The 17,751-nt window shown below is 35.0% G+C and overlaps 2 protein-coding genes across 2 annotated transcripts; both read left to right on the top strand.

Moving 5' to 3' along the window:
* The first annotated feature begins 9,281 nt into the window (after positions 1-9,281).
* On the top strand, positions 9,282-12,064 carry LOC120328694 (origin recognition complex subunit 3-like). The gene has a single exon (XM_039395225.2). The coding sequence runs from the start codon at positions 9,447-9,449 to the stop codon at positions 11,664-11,666; it is 2,220 nt and encodes a 739-aa protein (XP_039251159.2). The 5' UTR covers positions 9,282-9,446; the 3' UTR covers positions 11,667-12,064.
* Positions 12,064-17,255, top strand: LOC120328697 (leucine-rich repeat-containing protein 47-like). The gene is made up of 8 exons (XM_039395229.2): positions 12,064-12,858; positions 13,062-13,201; positions 13,334-13,461; positions 14,079-14,198; positions 14,943-15,061; positions 15,435-15,573; positions 16,058-16,147; positions 16,525-17,255. The coding sequence occupies exons 1-8, from the start codon at positions 12,107-12,109 to the stop codon at positions 16,702-16,704; spliced, it is 1,668 nt and encodes a 555-aa protein (XP_039251163.1). The 5' UTR covers positions 12,064-12,106; the 3' UTR covers positions 16,705-17,255.
* Positions 17,256-17,751: the final 496 nt, after the last annotated feature.

Here is a 17,751-nt window from a genome sequence, read left to right as displayed (position 1 = left end):
GCTAGTATAGACATTTCCGAAGTAACAAATCTTCAAGTCATAGAACCTGATCATGATCAAGAAAATGTTTTGCATGTTGAAGATGTTTCATTTCTTAAAGGTCATTTCTTAAATGTAATAACGTATATACAGTTGTAAATAACGTTGGCCAAAAGACAATTTCAACAAGATGGGTTTGTACACTTAAACAGACTCCAGATGGCCTACAGCCAAAGGCACGACTTGTCATAAGATGTTTTGAAGAAGATTGTTTAAGTGATCTGAAGAAAGATTCTCCAAGGTGCTCAAAAGACAGTTTGCGGGTAATTTTAGCATTGATTGCTCAAAAGAGATTGAAGCCTAATACAATTGATGTAAAGACTGCATTTTTTTTGCAGGGCAATGATCTCGACAGAGAGGTATTTATACATCCACCACTAGCACAAAAAGATCGGAAAACGTTATGGCGTTTGAATAAGTGCGTATACGGGTTAGCTGATGCTTCCCTATATTGGTATCACAAAGTTAAAGATGTTCTAATTCAACTGGGTGCTAATATGTCAGAACTTGACCCCGCAGTATTTTACTGGTTTGATGGGGAATTGAAAGGAGTAATAGCCCTTACACGTAGATGATATTTTTTGTGGGCAGGCGACACAGAGTTTGAAGAAAAGTTCGTTGATGGTTTAAAATCTGGATTTACAACTGGTGCTGAACAAAGCGAAGCATTCAAGTATTTGGGATTGCATCTAGCTGTTACTAATGGAGTGATTTATCTGAATCAATCTCATTATATTGATGGTATGAAATACATTCAACTTAGTCAAGAAAGGAAAGTTGACAAGTAATGCGGTTCTATCGAGTCACGAACAAAAACTTTTGAGATCTGCCTTGGGTCAAATATTGTGGGCGGCTGGCCAAACCAGGCCAGATGTGGCATTTGGCGCATCCCCTATTGCATCCAGGTTAAAGACAATCATTGTTAGCGATATTCGGGAAGCAAACAAGCTGATTCGACAGTTGAAATCACACAAAGTTGATATCAAGTTCCTAAATCTCGATTCTAAAAAGTTAAAATTAGTCGTATACAGTGATGCATCGCTTGGGAATTTGAAAGATGGAGGAACACAAGGTGGATACATTGTATTTCTGGCCAACAATCTAAATCAGTCAATACCGTTAACCTGGCAGTCAAAGAAGATTAAACGAGCTGTGCGAAGTACATTGGCTGCAGAAGCTTTGGCAATGGCTGATGGAGTTGATGCTGCTATGTATCTTGCTGCGTTATATTCAGAATTATCCAGTGGATTTCACTTTATAGTAGATCGCACTTTATTGCCATCGCCAAACTTGAAAGTAACGGAGCTCATCTTTCGTTTAATTTTGTCATGCAAATCGGGAGATAACAATTCGACGTAGTCCGCTAGCCAATCTTCTCCACAAACTGTTGATGTGCAACCCGAATCAATTACTGCACATCCTCTTGTTTAATATTTCGACCATTTGATATAGTGTGATATTGACAAGCTCATCTTCATTAACAGCTTCCACTTCTGAATTGAGTAAATCTTCCTTGTGAGGGCACCTTGTAGTATGATGTTGATTGGATTTACAAATTGCACAACTGAATTTCAATTGCTTCCGCTGCTCTTTCTGAGGACAATCTTTGACCCAATGATAAATCGACCGACATACAGCACAACGGCTGACAGAGCCATCTTTCCGCAATGGATTAATTTTTCGAGGACCCTTTCTTTTATGAAAATCTTTTCCAGAGATATAGAGTGGTTCATCTTTAACTTCAACAGAAGTTGACTTAAACATCAGAATTTCCCCAAAAATTCTTTTCAGAGAGGATTTCATGCTTTCGTACTCCAGTTTACTGGTTGCTGTCAAAACAAGTCGTTTATCATGTTGACTCAGTTCAGCACCTTCAAGAAGTTTATATGCCAATACAAAATCTGGCAAGGTCATTTCAAACTTCTTAGACTTTGTACACAGCCTCTCGAATCTCGAAATGTAATCTCTGACATTTTCACTTTGTTCTCTTTTGAAAGTTTCGAATGCATGGTAGATGGTACGCATCATATGCCTGATCGACTTTATCTCTTTCAAAAACTGCATCCAATTTCTCTAACAGAGTTGACATACCGTCATCTTTGTTCAACTCCTCTGCAGCAATCTCCATGACTGTTTCTTTGGCTTTCCCAGTCAGATATAAAGCAACAGCAATAGCCTGTTTAGGCTTTGGAAGACTGGTAACCAATGTTCACATTGACCCTTCATTTTTCCACTGACTGTAAGGTTAGCTTTCTTCAAAAACTGGAGGATTCTTGTATCCATGCTCCATATTTAGTTTTCCTCTGCTACCATTTGTTTTTTGGTGTAAATTAATGTTTTATTGAACACAAGCAATACTTAACATAAACAGATCAGTTGTCACCACAAATAACAGAATATAAAGTTAGACATAAGACACATGTTGCCTCTGCTACGCCAAAGTACTGAATGACCTCTGGAGACCAGCATGGCAGTATTTATACCCAGGAAGCATGCTTCAGTGGTTTTACCCACAATGCTCTACCATCATGCTGTGCTGTCATTGGTCAGTTAAAGAGTGAGAATAGAATTATAAAGTACAGTTATCTCAGGATGACAATCACCTGCATAAAATGTAAATGAGAACACACAAGTTAACAGTCCAAGCATATTGAAGACTCTCTCAGTTCCCGATACTATAAGAAAATCCAACTTATTGACTTTGCTCTCCCTCTCTCTCCCTGGCCATTAGACTTTCATCGCTTGGAGGGTAAAGCCTATGCTGGGAAATTCCCTTTTTTGACATGTTGCTATCGAAAGTCAGCATGAATTGATAGATGACGGAAACAGAAATGAATTGATTGTCTGGTCGAGCAGGACATAAAACAACTTCCTATTTGTGGTATCGGTTAATTATTTAGTTCGAATAACAAAAATGGAACTTTTTTGACGAAAGGATGCTTTGAGTGAACAGCCAAGAAAAAGAAGAAAAAGATTCCAGATATAAATGCGGGAAAGTAACTTTCTTGTGCAGAAGACGTGCATAATTTTTTAAACATGACGTTGTCATCTATTTATATTTGTCACTGTACCACGGTGTCAATATTTTTGTTTCTATTTTTGTTTGATTCATTGATTGTATTGTACAGTTATTATTATAAGTTAGTCGTAATTTGTTTGACAATCGAAGAAGGCGATTCTCCTCGGCTTCATTTTGACCTGATATTTACTGCCAGATTTTTTGTTCCACAACGTCCTCGTTTAGGTTATTTTTTACTTGATAAATTCTGACAAGAAATAAATTAAAAAGATAGGTTAAGTTTGATTTTTTATCCAACTAGTTTAGTGTGGTAAGTGCACGTACGATCGTGTAACTGAAAAACTTGAATTCTAACGATCGTGTAACTGAAATGCTTGAATCCTAACGATCGTGTAACTGAAATGTTTGAATTCTAATACATTATACACAGGATATACGCATACCAAATATCCTAAACTTTCACTTATTTTCGTTAGACAAAATTTGAAACGGTCATTGATAGGACTTCGAGTCGGACCCCTTAGAAACATCAAATCCAGCGCCCTAAACAAAAAAAAATTATGAGGGGCAATTGTGCGCACTATACAGGGGATTTTTCAGATACATGGACTTTATATATTATGCCATAATGCATCAAATATTTTATTGGCGTTTTCTTCTGTTTTCTAAGGGTTGGAATTTCCTATTAATCCCCTAATCTTTGAAAATCCCAGGATGAGCGTCTCCATAAACAAACGCGAACTTCTGCGTTTTTTTATAGTTTTTACACCAGGTGCCCCTTACTAGGTTTAAAAAATGCGCACCTCGAACTTTGACTTGCAACTGTTGTCGAACGCTGACAAACGAGTGTTGTTGAATTTAGGTACTTATACGTTATTAGTTAATAAAAATATGAATATGCCATTGTATGAAGACCAATTCTAAACAATCCACTGCTCACAAGGAATAGAAGTTATTGGATTGCATTAAACGTAAACAACTGTTATCAAACTGTTATTACTATACTATGTACCATGCAACAAATGAACAGACAATAGCATAATTATACAATATTTATTGAACTTCAATCCTTCCAATAAAACAAACACACAATACACATACTTACTTCACAATTAAACAATTTAAACATGGATTTTTGATTAGCACATTATCTTTGATGCGTTGGTATCGCATTTCGCAAATCAGAGATATTGGGATCAAGTAGGCTACCGAGTACCGACGACACCGTTGCTCAACTCAAATTCGTTTCCCGACTCCGAGTATAAAAAAATTCGCTCGTTTTGCCCAACCGGAAATCTTCCGGTTCTGCCGAGTTGAGGAATTTCCACGACCAATTGGCCCCTTACAAACAGTTTTGTGAGGAGAGAGATGTGACACCTTGCCGAATGAAAACTGAGCTGATATTTTGATGGAATGGATCGACATTATTTATTGCGGTTTGTTTTCATAAAATAGTCAGACTTTCAAGAAAATCTCAAGGCGCAAAAGTTGTTATAAAAACATTTCACAACAGATTGCTTCATATTTGTGAACATTCCATTTCCAATAACTCGTCAAACTCTTCACGAGTCTCAAGGTTGAAACACCATGTTATTGGAAACAATAGTTGTTGGTGTTATAAATATGGCAATTATTGTACGATGCTATCGTCATTCGAATATCCTGTATATTACGGATATTGGCTCCCCATGTAGACGCCGAGTCTGATTTTTGAGATAAACATGGCAGCCTACTGAACAGAACTCTAATCTGCGACATCGGCATAGTCATGAAAATGCACTAATCACTGAATAATTGCACAAACTATTTGTTTTGTTATGAACAGTTCCAATTAAATTTCTAAAATAGGTCAATCATCTCGTACATATAATCAAACTAAAAATGACACTGAATACAATATCCTAAATTTACTTTTAAAAGAACTCAGAACTAAGAAAAAAACTGGCACTAAAATATCGACTCATTCACACTCACTCACAAAGATTGTATCAAATATATTTTGTTAGTCTTTCTCTTCACGCCGCCAACCAAAAACAACGAGCAATTGGATAAAAGAGGCACTTCATGAAATTGGCTGTTCTCATTCCCTCCGATTTTCTTTTCTGTCCAAGAGGATAGATTCGTCTTTCGTTTCGCCTGGGTATTATAGGCTCGTTTTCGATGTCAACCTTTGTATCCACAAGGCTGACGAAACGAATAAACATTCATAAATGTCGAATTGTTTTTTGAAACTGATTACCTGATTCAAATGGTTTAAATTATTTCTAAGATATAAATTTAGGGGCAAAATTCTATTGCCTTGCGTGGACTTATGAGTGCGAATTTTACGAGAAATGAATATGTGCGAGGGAATCGCAGAACTTTACGCAGGCGGTTGGTAACCCGACGAGAATCCTATGTCAGTCGAATAAACGCAAATTCAAATGGACTTCCTGTTGTAATCCAAATAGCAGTAAAGTGCAACAAGTACGCGTCTTTGAATGAAGAAAATTATTGCACTATAAAGCCCGATAGCCCCATTGTCAGGTGTGCGGAATATTAGAACGCTCAAAGCTCGGACTTTCCGTGGGTTTGATCAGTCTATCTTGTATTGCTGGTGAACATTTTGTAATTATCTGTAGGCCTACACAACGATATATGTAGTTGCGATTCACTGGGTCTGTTTTATTCGTCAATTAATTACGACAAGTAAAATGAAAAGTTTGTAAAGTCATATACCGTTGAAAAAAAGCACAATGGGATAATTACCAAACACCAATATCTTCTTCGATTAATAGGCTTTCAACTGCCATCCTGTTTTCACTCAATTAAGAATTGCTTGGCAACAAGACTTCTAGAGGTTGAGGAATTAAGACCGAGTTTTCCACCGGGTTTTCAAAATGAGCTTCCGTAGCTTCATGTTTTTCACATTCCAAATTCATATATGCATATCCTAAAAATAAATTCCAACATGTTTAACGTAGGGATGAATTTTACATCAATGAGTTTTGTTGATTTTAAATTCAAGATAATAGTTTCATCTGATATGTTGTTCTTGCTTCTGTGTCATATAAAATAAAATTATGCTACAGTCTAACGGTTCCCAACCGGGACCCAAGGCTCTCAAACGGGGGGCACATAACAGTTGGAGGGGGCCACCAATTTAGGAGCAAAACTGATTTTACTTCTCCCTTTACAAGGAAACTCTCCGTTATTTCAAGTTTCATTGCTTGACAAGGTTTTCACTTTTTGTGCATGAATTGTTTAAACATAACGGTAATTAGAATCTACAAATTAAAATATTACTATAAATACCAATGAAATTACAAACAGGGGGGTGGGGGCATGAGTAGCCTACTAAAAACCTCTGAAGGGGACCACAAACCATAAAAGGTCGGGAATCAATCTGCTACATTTCCATACAGGCAACCCTCCATAGTCGCAAAACTTAATTATATACATGCAATATTAAGAATTTATGTTATCATTTAGCTTTACTAACTTACCTAAATTTGGCATGCTGCATGTTCTCGTTATCGGAGATCTTGTCCGATACTCTTCCAAAGTTGTTTCGCTCGCCATTTTCTGTATGAACAACCGTGGGTATTCGTGCTTGGTACTGGCATATTCGAGCAATCCTGAGAATCAAAATCTAAAATTAGTAATCGATAATTTCCTCTACCAGAATAATTGTTTTACATATTTATTTGACTTACTTAAGATGCAAGGCGAACTTTGTGTTATCAACCATGCTTCTTCGATAGGCTTGTTCACCATCGCCTGCTTGAGAAAACGCTCACTACTCGACCTTTTTGTTGAAGATATCTGTTTAAATTTTGCGAATTATAAACAAAACAATTTTTAAATTGTAGGCTCGTTAAACGAGCTAGCTGTTCACTAAATTGTTAGGATATAATATAATTCAGTCTAAACGTGTCCCCCGATAAATTCTGTTACGTACAAAATGTAATTTACTCCTCGAGCGTAGATTATAAATAAAATTAATTCATCGTCAAAACCGCCGTGTTGTCTGTATAATGGATGTTTCCTCGGGCATAGATTTCCTCGTTTACTTCGTGACATTGGCCAATCATCACGATGCAAAAATAAACGTAAGAATGCCCCATTTCGCAACTGCTCAGACACTTTTCTCACTCAAACAGATTTTGAGGCGTGGTTGTAAACATTAGGCTACCCATTTTCGCGTTTTCTGAATTATATTCGTTAGTTTTTAGTTGTGTTTCGGAAATTTGAATATAAATCAAATAATTCAATGATCACTTTGTCTTTATGGGAGTTTCAGTTTAATTGCAGTAATCAAAAATTAGTGTAGAAATAGCTGTGACGAGACTAGGCTTAAATTCTTTACTGGTACTTTTAAAAAACAGATTGTTGAATGTTATGAATTAGAATGATAGTTTGAAACAAATACCCAATTTTACAGGCGACAACCCGCGAAACCACTCCCAAAATACGCACCGAAATATAGAAAGAATTTACCGGGGTCAAAGGTCAGAGAAAGGTCCATTCAGTGAAGCGTCCCGGGCCAGAATATTTCACTCCGGCCGTATTTTACCGAACACTGGGATACGCAAACTACCGTACCTTACGGCGTAGACGAGTCCAGCAATCATTTCGCGTGTGATAATTGCCCACGTGATTGAAACCTACGAAAGCACGCAGAGTACAGTATCCAAGTGCACGATGCGCCCAACAAAAACAGGTTTCGCCAAATCGCCCCCCTCGACTTTTTCGCCCTCTTCTGTATCGTTTTCGCCCACCGGGGGCGATATCGCCTACTTTGGGAATCACTGAATTGTATGTAACTGTTTATCATCTAGATTTATTTCGAGTGGATACTGCAGCGGTTGCGAAAATCGCTTCTTGAATACGGTACATCTTGGTACCTAGGCGCTGCGTTTATCGAAAACTTAAGGTATTGCTGGAGCACTGTGGAAAATTTTTCCGATGTTCACAGATAAAAATTGTCAATTTGTTGGTCTAAACCAATATTCCATTTTCTTTAATTTCACTCCGCCGCAAGTGGTAATGCAACTATGATAGAAAATAACAGCAAAACATTCACATGACTAATTTGAACATTTTTTAATTTTTTACATTCCACCGTCAAGAATGATGCAGAAAGACGTGTCCAGTGTGCAAGTCCATTCACCTGATGAAATAACTGATTAGCTATTTTCATATACGACATCTGGAAACAAAATTGCACGTTTTCGAATAATAAGATGAAGACTATCATGTTTTCATGGGAGGTGGCATTCTGTCATTTTTCTCAGCAGTAGGTTAGCCGTTGTTAATACTTTTCACCATATATACAAACTTATTGTTTTCGTCTGCCATCCAATGAAATTGGTTTGACAAGTTTTTGCGTCTGCTGGGCATTATTGCTCTACTTTTAAGTGCCAACTTTAGCTTCCCATAAATAGAAATCATTTCTGAATTGAATGACAAAAAGTTGACATTTTTCCAAAAAGTCACCATCGACTAACACCGTATGTCTTTCGGTCGGTTTTATTTTATTTTAAGATTTTATCTTTGAAATGTTAGTATGATAAGCAAGTTGAAAACGTTTAGCCTGGTGTATCACATCTTCTAAGCATATCAAAGACTTTCCCATTTCCCGAAATTATAATAAAATCCAATTTGTTGACTTTGCTCTCCCTCTCTCCCTGGCCACTTTCAACGCGTGAATGTGTAGAGCAGGGGTCGGCAACCTACGGCCCGCGGACCGGATTCGGCCCGCGGAGTAATATAATCCGGCCCGCGGAGTAATATAATCCGGCCTGCGACGCTTTACTGAACTATAGTAACAAAACAGCTGTTTTGGCGATTATATTCTTCACGTAACAGAATTTATTGTGAGTCACGTTTAGACCAAAATATATTATATTCTAACAAGTATAAAATTCACAATAACTCGCTTAATGAGAATATAATTTAATATAATTAGACGAATTGCAACAAAACGCAGAAAAGTTGATGCTAACTGCAAAGGGTTCAATGGTGCCGAATATTGAAATGGAATATTTTGAGATGCAATGCAATGAGAAAATAAATCTATATTCTCTTCGAGAGATGTATCACTGCTTGATTTTTATTATAAAACGTATCATCCGTTCGGTTATCAACTTTCTGAAAATATGTGCGGCCCGCCAATGACTTACCGTACAACCCTTAAATTTGGCCCGCGAGCGACAAAAGGTTGCCGGCCGACCCCTGGTGTAAAGTATATTCGATGGGGAAGCCCCTTTTTTGGCATGTTACTCTGAAACTCAGCGTGGATGCAGGGATTGGTAAATGACTGAAACAGAAAGGATTGATTGTCTGCCCGAACAGGACATAAAACAACTTCTTTTTGTGGATTTAGGCTAGTTAATTATTATTTATTATGAATAACAAAAGTTTAACTTCTGTGTCGAAGGGATGTTTCGTGTTACCAGCCAAAAAAAAGAAGAAAACAATTCAAGATATAAACGCAGGAAAGTACTTTTCATGTTCAGAGTCAAGCAAAACTCGATGGGAGCTTTCGCAAAAAGTATGGATAGATATGGAATGTAAAATTAGGAATTTACATCTAGATCTTACTGCAAACATACTATCTGATTTGATTGATTTTTTAAAAAATTCTCATAGCTCTAATCGTGAAGTTGGAGGAAAAAGAGCTGAAATCCCAGCTGCTGCTCTTATTACTGGTGTTAATATGCCAGATCATGCTGGATTTTTTCACCAGTTATCAGAGGAAGTTTCGAAAACAATCACTCCACATGTTGCAGTTTTATGCTCCAAAAATTGTTTGAATATGAAAAGTTTAATGCGTTGCATTGGGCAGCAGCTCATATTAGGAGAAGCCGAAGATCTGCACAATGTTTCTGTTGAAGATACTGGGGATCTTGAAACTGACAAATCAAATAATTTTATTTGGAAAAGATCAGCACCATTAACAATGCCCCTACTTGAAAAATGGTTTTCGCAAGCTGATAATTCCTTAGAAAGTAAGAAAAGAAAACAAAGCAAGAAGAGTTTGTCATCAAATACACCTCCCATTGTAATTATGCTGCGAGATATGGAATCCTTTCTTCCATATTTATTACAAGATTTAATTGCAATGTTTAGTACAACTGTTGATACTTTTCCAGTTATATTCATATTTGGGGTTGCGACTTCATGGACAAGTGTGATTGATCGCCAACTGCCCCATTCAGCCACTGTGCATCTTTGTCTCGAAAAATTTCATTCTCCTACAGCATCAAAACATCTTGCTATGATTATTGACAACATTTTACTCACTTCTGGTTATTCATTTAAATTGAGTGGGAAATGCATGCAGTTATTACTTGATGTTTTCCTGTGCCACGATTTTTCTGTAACAACTTTTTTGCACATTCTGAAATTTTGTGTGCTTAACCATTTTTATGAGCAGCCAACTTCGTTATTTTGCACAAACAATATCGCAGAAGCTAACAAGTATCATGAAAAATTGTCTGGTTCACTTCTACAAAAACTTCGTGATTTACCGTCTGTTAAAACTTATTTCAAATCTTTAACAACAAAACGAAAAGAACTTTTGCAAAGTTCTGATGAAGATTTTAAAATTTTAGTGAAAAAAATGTTGGAGGATATTCATGAATTTCATCACTGCTTTTATCCTGTGATGCGTTCATTGTTTTCTCTTTGTAAATCACTTCCACGTCATCCACTGGGACGTCATTTACGAGAGCTGTATTGCGCATGCGATCATGGGCCTATCGTTAATTCGGATGAATACAAACAAGCAAAGATGTTCTTGCGAGTATCTTCAAGGGATCAACTGATTCAAAGATTACAGTCTTGTGTTAAAGAACTGGATGATATGCCACAGAATGCAAGACCAAATTCAAACATTTTTGCCATGGTTATTGATGCAAAGTCAGAAATAAATTCAGTTATTAATGAATTACTACATCCTGAAGATCAAAAAGAAGAAGACTTGCCTCAAAATGAAGAAGATGAGAATATTGCAGAACAAAAGGAGGATGAACCCCTTGAAAAAGTGAAATATGCTTATCAGCTGAAAGAAAATTTGAAGAAAAAGGCACATGAAAAGAAAGTTAAAAAAATGTCCACGTTTGAGAAACTGAGGATCAAAGCACTTGAAATTTTGGATGTCTTGTTTACAAAAATATTACTTCCTCCAAGATCATTTCCGTTTCATGAAATTTTTTATTTTGATTCTACATCAACTATAAAACGGCATATGATAGCAGCACCACGACTTGCAATTCAAACAGCATTGTCAGATCCCAATTGTTATTTACAACAGCCTTGCTTGGATGCTACTGATGGTGTTATTCCACCTTCTGCACCGGATGTCTCCATTGCATACAAATTGCATAATGAATGTGGGAAAATTATAAATTTATATGATTGGTTGGAAGCATTTCATACAATTGTAAATTCTGGCGACAATAATCCACATAGTGATAAAGAAAACAATCAAAATGAAGAAATCAACAAATTTACTCAGGCTCGATTTATCAGAGCTGCGTCAGAATTACAATTCCTAGGTTTTATCAAACCTACAAAACGAAAGACTGATCATGTCCAACGATTAACCTGGTCTCATTCCTGAAATCGTTATTTATTTGTTCATGATTCAAAACTGATTTTTCAGCGTATTCCATTTTCATCAATAATGTTCTGTTTTGGTTCTTGCTGGAGACATTTGAATGGTTTTGTTTAAGGGATTTTTGATAATAAAGCTGCTCAAAAATATGAATTATAAATAACAAATTAATATTTGAAATGAGAAGATGAAATTTCATAGTCGTCAGTACTCTGGAATACAGTATCAAATATAAGCATTCCATGTTCTTGCCCATATATGGGATGAATATACAATGGGCTATTTATAACATTGGTGATTCCTGCATTTATTTTTCGTCATATATGCCTTTTCTCACTACAAAGAAAAAATCTCACTGCATTTTTGTGCTTAATAATTCACTTTATCACTTTTTCTTAAACAGATTGTTAATTTATTTTGTCCAACTTGAAAAGTAGCAAATTTCAATGTCCGATTGGCCTGAAATTGCTCAATGTAAGGAAGAGAAGAGGAGAGAATTGGTCATTAAAGGAACACCGGATACAAGATTGAAGATAGAAAAGAATGACAATGTTCTTCCCGAGGATCTATATTCTTTGACACTGCTGAATTTTCTGGAAGTTTCAGAATGTGGAATCACAAGTTTGTCGAAAGATATAAGTTCACTGTCAGCTTTAATGCAATTGATTATAAATGGTAACAACTTGGTGTCTCTTCCAGATGAGATATGTACATTGAAGCAATTAAAAGTTCTTGATATTTCTTATAATGCACTTGAAGAACTTCCAGATGAATTTGGAAACATCAGGAATCTTCAAACCTTAAATTTAAATTGTAATAAATTGTCTCAATTACCAGAAAGCGTAAAAAATCTCTCACTGCTCTCAACTCTCAATATTTCTAATAATAAATTCACTGAAATTCCACAAGCACTTATCGAAGGAAATCAAAAACATTTGGCCGATCTCAAAGCTTCCCACAATCAAATTGAGGATGTGAATGATGGTATTGGAACATTAGAAGCATTGAAAACATTAGATTTGTCAGTGAACAAGATTAAGGAGCTTCCCCAAACTCTGGCAAATTGTTTCAAGTTGAAATCTGCAGATTATAAAGACAATCCACTCAAGGATCGGAGACTCAAAAAACTTATTGAACAAAATAACAGTTCCCAAAAAGCAATTATGGATTATATAAGAACAAAAGGGAGACCTGCTGGGTAATGACAAAGATTGTTTGTATTTGAAATTAACCTTATTTTTTATCAATTTAATGCAATTTGATGAGTTGAAATCCTACAAAATACGACAAAAAATTGCAAATAACAATATTATACAATTTTTCACTTTTAGGAATGAATCATTCGTGATTGGATAACTTTGTTTGAATTTAGTTTATACTGAATTATTTGTTTGTTTTTAGAGGTGAAAATGGATCAGTGGGAACTGGTAACAAGTCTGGTGGTAAAAAGAAGAAAAAGGGAAAAAATGCAAAAGTTGATGTTGAAGAAGAATTAATTAAACACATTATTCAAGTTTTAAAGTTCGGAGAAGTAAAAAAGGGTGAGTGTGTTAACAGTTTTTGTGTCAAGTCTCTGTATACTATTTCTATCAAAGCAAGTAAAAGCTGACTCGATCTATTTTGTTATAAAGACATGCTATGCTACATAATATGTCGTAATGTTATGATTCCAGAAACGAAACCACTTGAGATAACTGTATCTGATGAGATAAAAGATGTTCGACCTTATATTGTTTGCTGTGTCGTTAAAAGATTAAACTTGTCAAAAGAAGGTGTTTTCAAAAAATTCATTGCTATACAGGTGAGATCTAATTATGTTTATTGAAAATTATCGCTAAAGATTATGGTATTAGGTTGTAAGTGTTTGCTTCTAATACTTGTCACAATGGTTTCATCCACCAGCCATGTGTTCATGCGTCGAAACTATTAGTGCTGACTAGCTTTTCACAATAATCACAAACATTGTTTTTTAAATGAATGAACGGCTTTTGCTTTGTGATACTGATATGTTTAAGCTGGCTTGTCAGGTCTATGAAATATATAGCAGCAAGGGATTCAACCTGAAAAGGTGAAAATTGAGGAAAAAAACTGTTATATTCGGAACTTAACTTTTCTTTTGAAATACATTGGTGCATATTATAAAACCAGAATAAAAACCAAAAATCCTGCCAATTGGATGTTTGACAGTAATTGTTCTTAATATCATTACAATTTAATTTTTGTATCCAGTTTTGATGAGAAGCATTAGATATGATAACTAATTATCAGTGTTAACTGGTTCCACTTCCAGTGATCAAAAGGTTCACAGCAGTGGAAAAGTTGAAAACCAATGTTCAATAGTCTGTTCTTATCTAAAATTGAGCCAAATAATTAATGTAAGATGCTTGACAATAATTTTATTTTCCTTATCTATTGCAGACTAAACTACATGATGAAGTGTGTGGAAAGAGAACCATTGGAACAATTGCTTCTCATGATGTATCATCTCTGGCTTGTTCGAGTCTTAAATATGATGCTAAAGAACCTGATACATTTGAGGTTGTATTTTAACTAAAATTAATTTTTTTTTTTAGAAATTCATATGTTGCTGGAGATAACCTATAGCATCTTTTGTGTACGTCTTCGGCGAAAGAACATTGTCGCAAGATTAAATAAATCACTTTTTATGACATGAATGTTAGGGGGGGGAATCCAGGTTTTGTCAGCTTGACAATAGCAATTCTTTTTTTTTAAAATATTGAATCATGATTTGAAGACACATGAAATATTTATCATGGCTAATATCAGTTCAAACATATGTCATATTTGTGTTTTCGCTGCTCAATAAATACCACACAAGAAAAATTTAAATATTGATCTCAAATACATTAATTTTAAAAATCAATATTATAAAAAATATAAGCTAATAAATATAATGCGTCTCTCTTCACACTAAAATGCATTTTTTCTTTATTCTAATTGTACAATGTGTATTTTCGGCATGTGTAAAAATAAACTACTGATACTGATACTAAAAAGGCTAGGCCTTTTAATTTGTGTGAAGTATTAGAAAATTATAAATGTGAAAAAATAAATGGAAGGATAGGAGCTGGAACAACTAAAGTTTCTGGTAGCTCCAGCTCGATCTATGTTTGTAAGCTTGGTTCTGACTTCAGATCCAACAAAATGTCACAATTCAAGCCTCCTTCATTTCATGTGGAATATCCCCAGACACGCTGTTTTCTGAATCAAACAAATGAATTACATTCTTAGGTTTTTGTGTAAAATCCTTCTTGTTTCCAGATCCAGCCATTAGGTAGAGGAGAACAAGTGTCTGGTTTACAACTTTATAAACAACTGAGGGCAGAAGCTGATGAAATGAAGAAAGAAAAGAAACGAAGCCAAATATCTGGAATTTATAAGTGAGAATAATATGCTGCAAATCTTATCGGCTTGCACAAATTGGATCAATTTTCATCAAAGCATTTTGTTATGTTTTATGCTTTGTTGAAACTTAAATTTTAGAAGTCTTTTTTATGAACCTAATTCAAAATATAAACCTCATTTAAATTATCTAAACTATGAATTCTTATAACAAATTATCTCCGGTTCAACATAGTCATCCACCATTAAATTTGACACTATTACAGTAATAGGAAATGTGATGTCACATGCAGCCTTTGCAAGACAGATTTTTTTATAGTGACTTTTCAAAAAAACTTTGCTCACTCGTGGTTTGGAGAAAAGTAATTAAAATATAGTTGTTTGATTTTAATTTTGTATGTATTTTGTCAGATATTTATCTTTGTTGGAGAATCAGGAAAAGTTTGCTTTTCTGAGTAGAACTTCAGATGATGTAGTTATATCTCTGCCTCCACTCACCAACAGTGAAATTTCTAAGATCAAAATGGGTAAAGGTGATGTGTTGTTAGAGGTATGTTTTAACTTCATGTCTTGTGTCAATAGCTTATTGCCTATATTCTTCGTTTCATAACTATCTCTATTATTTACAACTCTGTTGTCCAGTTTCATCCTCACAAAGTATTTTATTTCATATCACAATCATTTTGTAGAAAAGCTGCAGAATTTTCCAGTACAAATTCAATTTTATTAAAAAGAAAAAGACTGTAGTCATTCATGTAGCTGAAAGATTTCTGTAGTGTTTTCAATTCCTAAGCTTGTTGAATGTTTTCAGCAAAGCATATGTAGGCATACAATTTGAATGAGTAAACAGCACACTGACTATCTCTCTAACTATTATCGCGACAATTTAACTTCTCTTCAGCACATTGTAATATTTAATTAGGTTGATGGAAAAATTAATTTTTTAATAATAATAATTTAATCATATTTAAAAGATTTATAATTATACCTTATTGTTATTGTAAAAGTATAAAGAATTAAAATCTTATGTTCAGGTCACAGGATCTCAGAGTTTGAGTTCATGTAAAACAATCATGGATAAATTGCTTCATTCAATGCTAAATGAAGGAATGACTTCTGCAAAGGTATAATAATTCAGCTCTTGTATATTAGTGATACTGTATAGGATAGGATTTTCATGTTTTTCCCGGGGGAGAGGAAAGCCGATAAGACCGCTTAACCATATGGCGAACCACAGTCTCTCGCCCGGTTACCATTCCATGTCAGGTATGGGATTAGTTATTTGTTTTCGGAAGCATGGACTTGATTTAATTTCCATATAAAGTCTGGGCCATATTCGGATCATTTCAGGTAGCTTTGTTGACTGGAATTGTTAGTAGGTAATGTTTGAATTCGAAATATTGGTTCACCACAAAGGAATTAATAAAAATATATGTAAAATTGTTTAAGATTGCTATGAAATAGTTCTTGTATTCATAATTCTTATGACATCTTTTTATAGAATCAAGACTTTTATGATGATTCTAGTGATGAAGAAGAAGTTAAAAATAGTACTGATCCAACAAAGCTCATTGTACAGCAAGTAAAAATCATGGATTCACAAGGAAAATTAAAAGTTGTCTATCCATCTAGAACTGATTTAGAGTATCAAGAGGCTGCTATTAAGGTGGAAAGGTTCTAATAGCAATTAACCAATGTCTGACCTTAATATTTTCGCAGAGCTATGTTAAAGTATTGATTGCGGAGATTAAAATCCTGGATAAACCAGTGAAAATGTTTTATTTATTACTCTTTGTGAGAAGATCTGCTTTCATAATATGAAAAGCGCTGACGTCAGGAAGAATTAGTCATATTCTTTACTGGTTCATCTTACTGTATCAAAAAAAAATGCAATGGAAATCCATGTATTATGCCTCTAGTCCAGTTTATTTATCTTGTGAAATGGTATTCATTGGAAGTGTACTATCGATCGTTTTGCTATATCGTTCTGTATACCATAGTTGTTCCTATTGGACGTATGAAAAGTCCACAAAACTAATTAACAAATAGATAGAGTACAAAAGATTCTCATCGAATCAGTGGTCTTATGTACCGGTATATAGTTTACTTCGAATTCTGAGCAACCAGCAAAAATTTGCAAGGGAATCTGGAAAGCAAGCAATTTTGGCCTTCCTTCATACGATTCTAGGCGGATGCTTTTCCTATGGAGTAATAAACTAAAACATGGGAAGATATAGTGCAGTTTATAAAAGACATTGGGTCAATTTGCAGTTTTTCCTAATTGAAATGTGGAATTTCAATGGCATAGGATTGGTAAACTTTAAATTGAGAGGATAACATTCGAGTACAAAAATGAAAATGCGAGCACTAAGTAATAAATAAATGAGCAGATCTTATGCGAAATCTCTTGGGGATTCTCGACTGGCACTTGCCCTATCTATATCATATGACGTGGACTTGCGGTGACTCGCAATTAGCAAAGTAAAAACAGCACGAATCTGAAACGGCACAAACTAAATAAATATTATATCAGTTTGGCATTCAAATTTTCATAACATGAACTTGAAGCGTTTCAAATTTGTATATGATCTTCCGCATTTCTTCGTATAGCCCATGTATATATATATAGATACCATGCATATCGTTAAATTACGCATTTCATTCTTGTCGTTTCTCGGGCTTGCGGCATTTCTTGGGTCAGAAACAAACATGAATTTAGTCAATTTCT

Source organism: Styela clava, chromosome 7, assembly GCF_964204865.1.
Source record: "Styela clava chromosome 7, kaStyClav1.hap1.2, whole genome shotgun sequence".
Classification (NCBI taxonomy): domain Eukaryota; kingdom Metazoa; phylum Chordata; class Ascidiacea; order Stolidobranchia; family Styelidae; genus Styela; species Styela clava.
This window is presented reverse-complemented; position numbering and strand designations above follow the sequence as displayed.

Coding starts and splice junctions, on each gene's coding strand:
- LOC120328694 (XM_039395225.2), top strand. CDS start 9,447: ATGAATAACAAAAGTTTAACTTCTGTGTCGAAGGGATGTTTCGTGTTA.
- LOC120328697 (XM_039395229.2), top strand. CDS start 12,107: ATGTCCGATTGGCCTGAAATTGCTCAATGTAAGGAAGAGAAGAGGAGA. Junction 12,859..13,061: donor ACAAAAGGGAGACCTGCTGG/GTAATGACAAAG, acceptor GTTTGTTTTTAG/AGGTGAAAATGGATCAGTGG. Junction 14,199..14,942: donor AAGAACCTGATACATTTGAG/GTTGTATTTTAA, acceptor TCTTGTTTCCAG/ATCCAGCCATTAGGTAGAGG.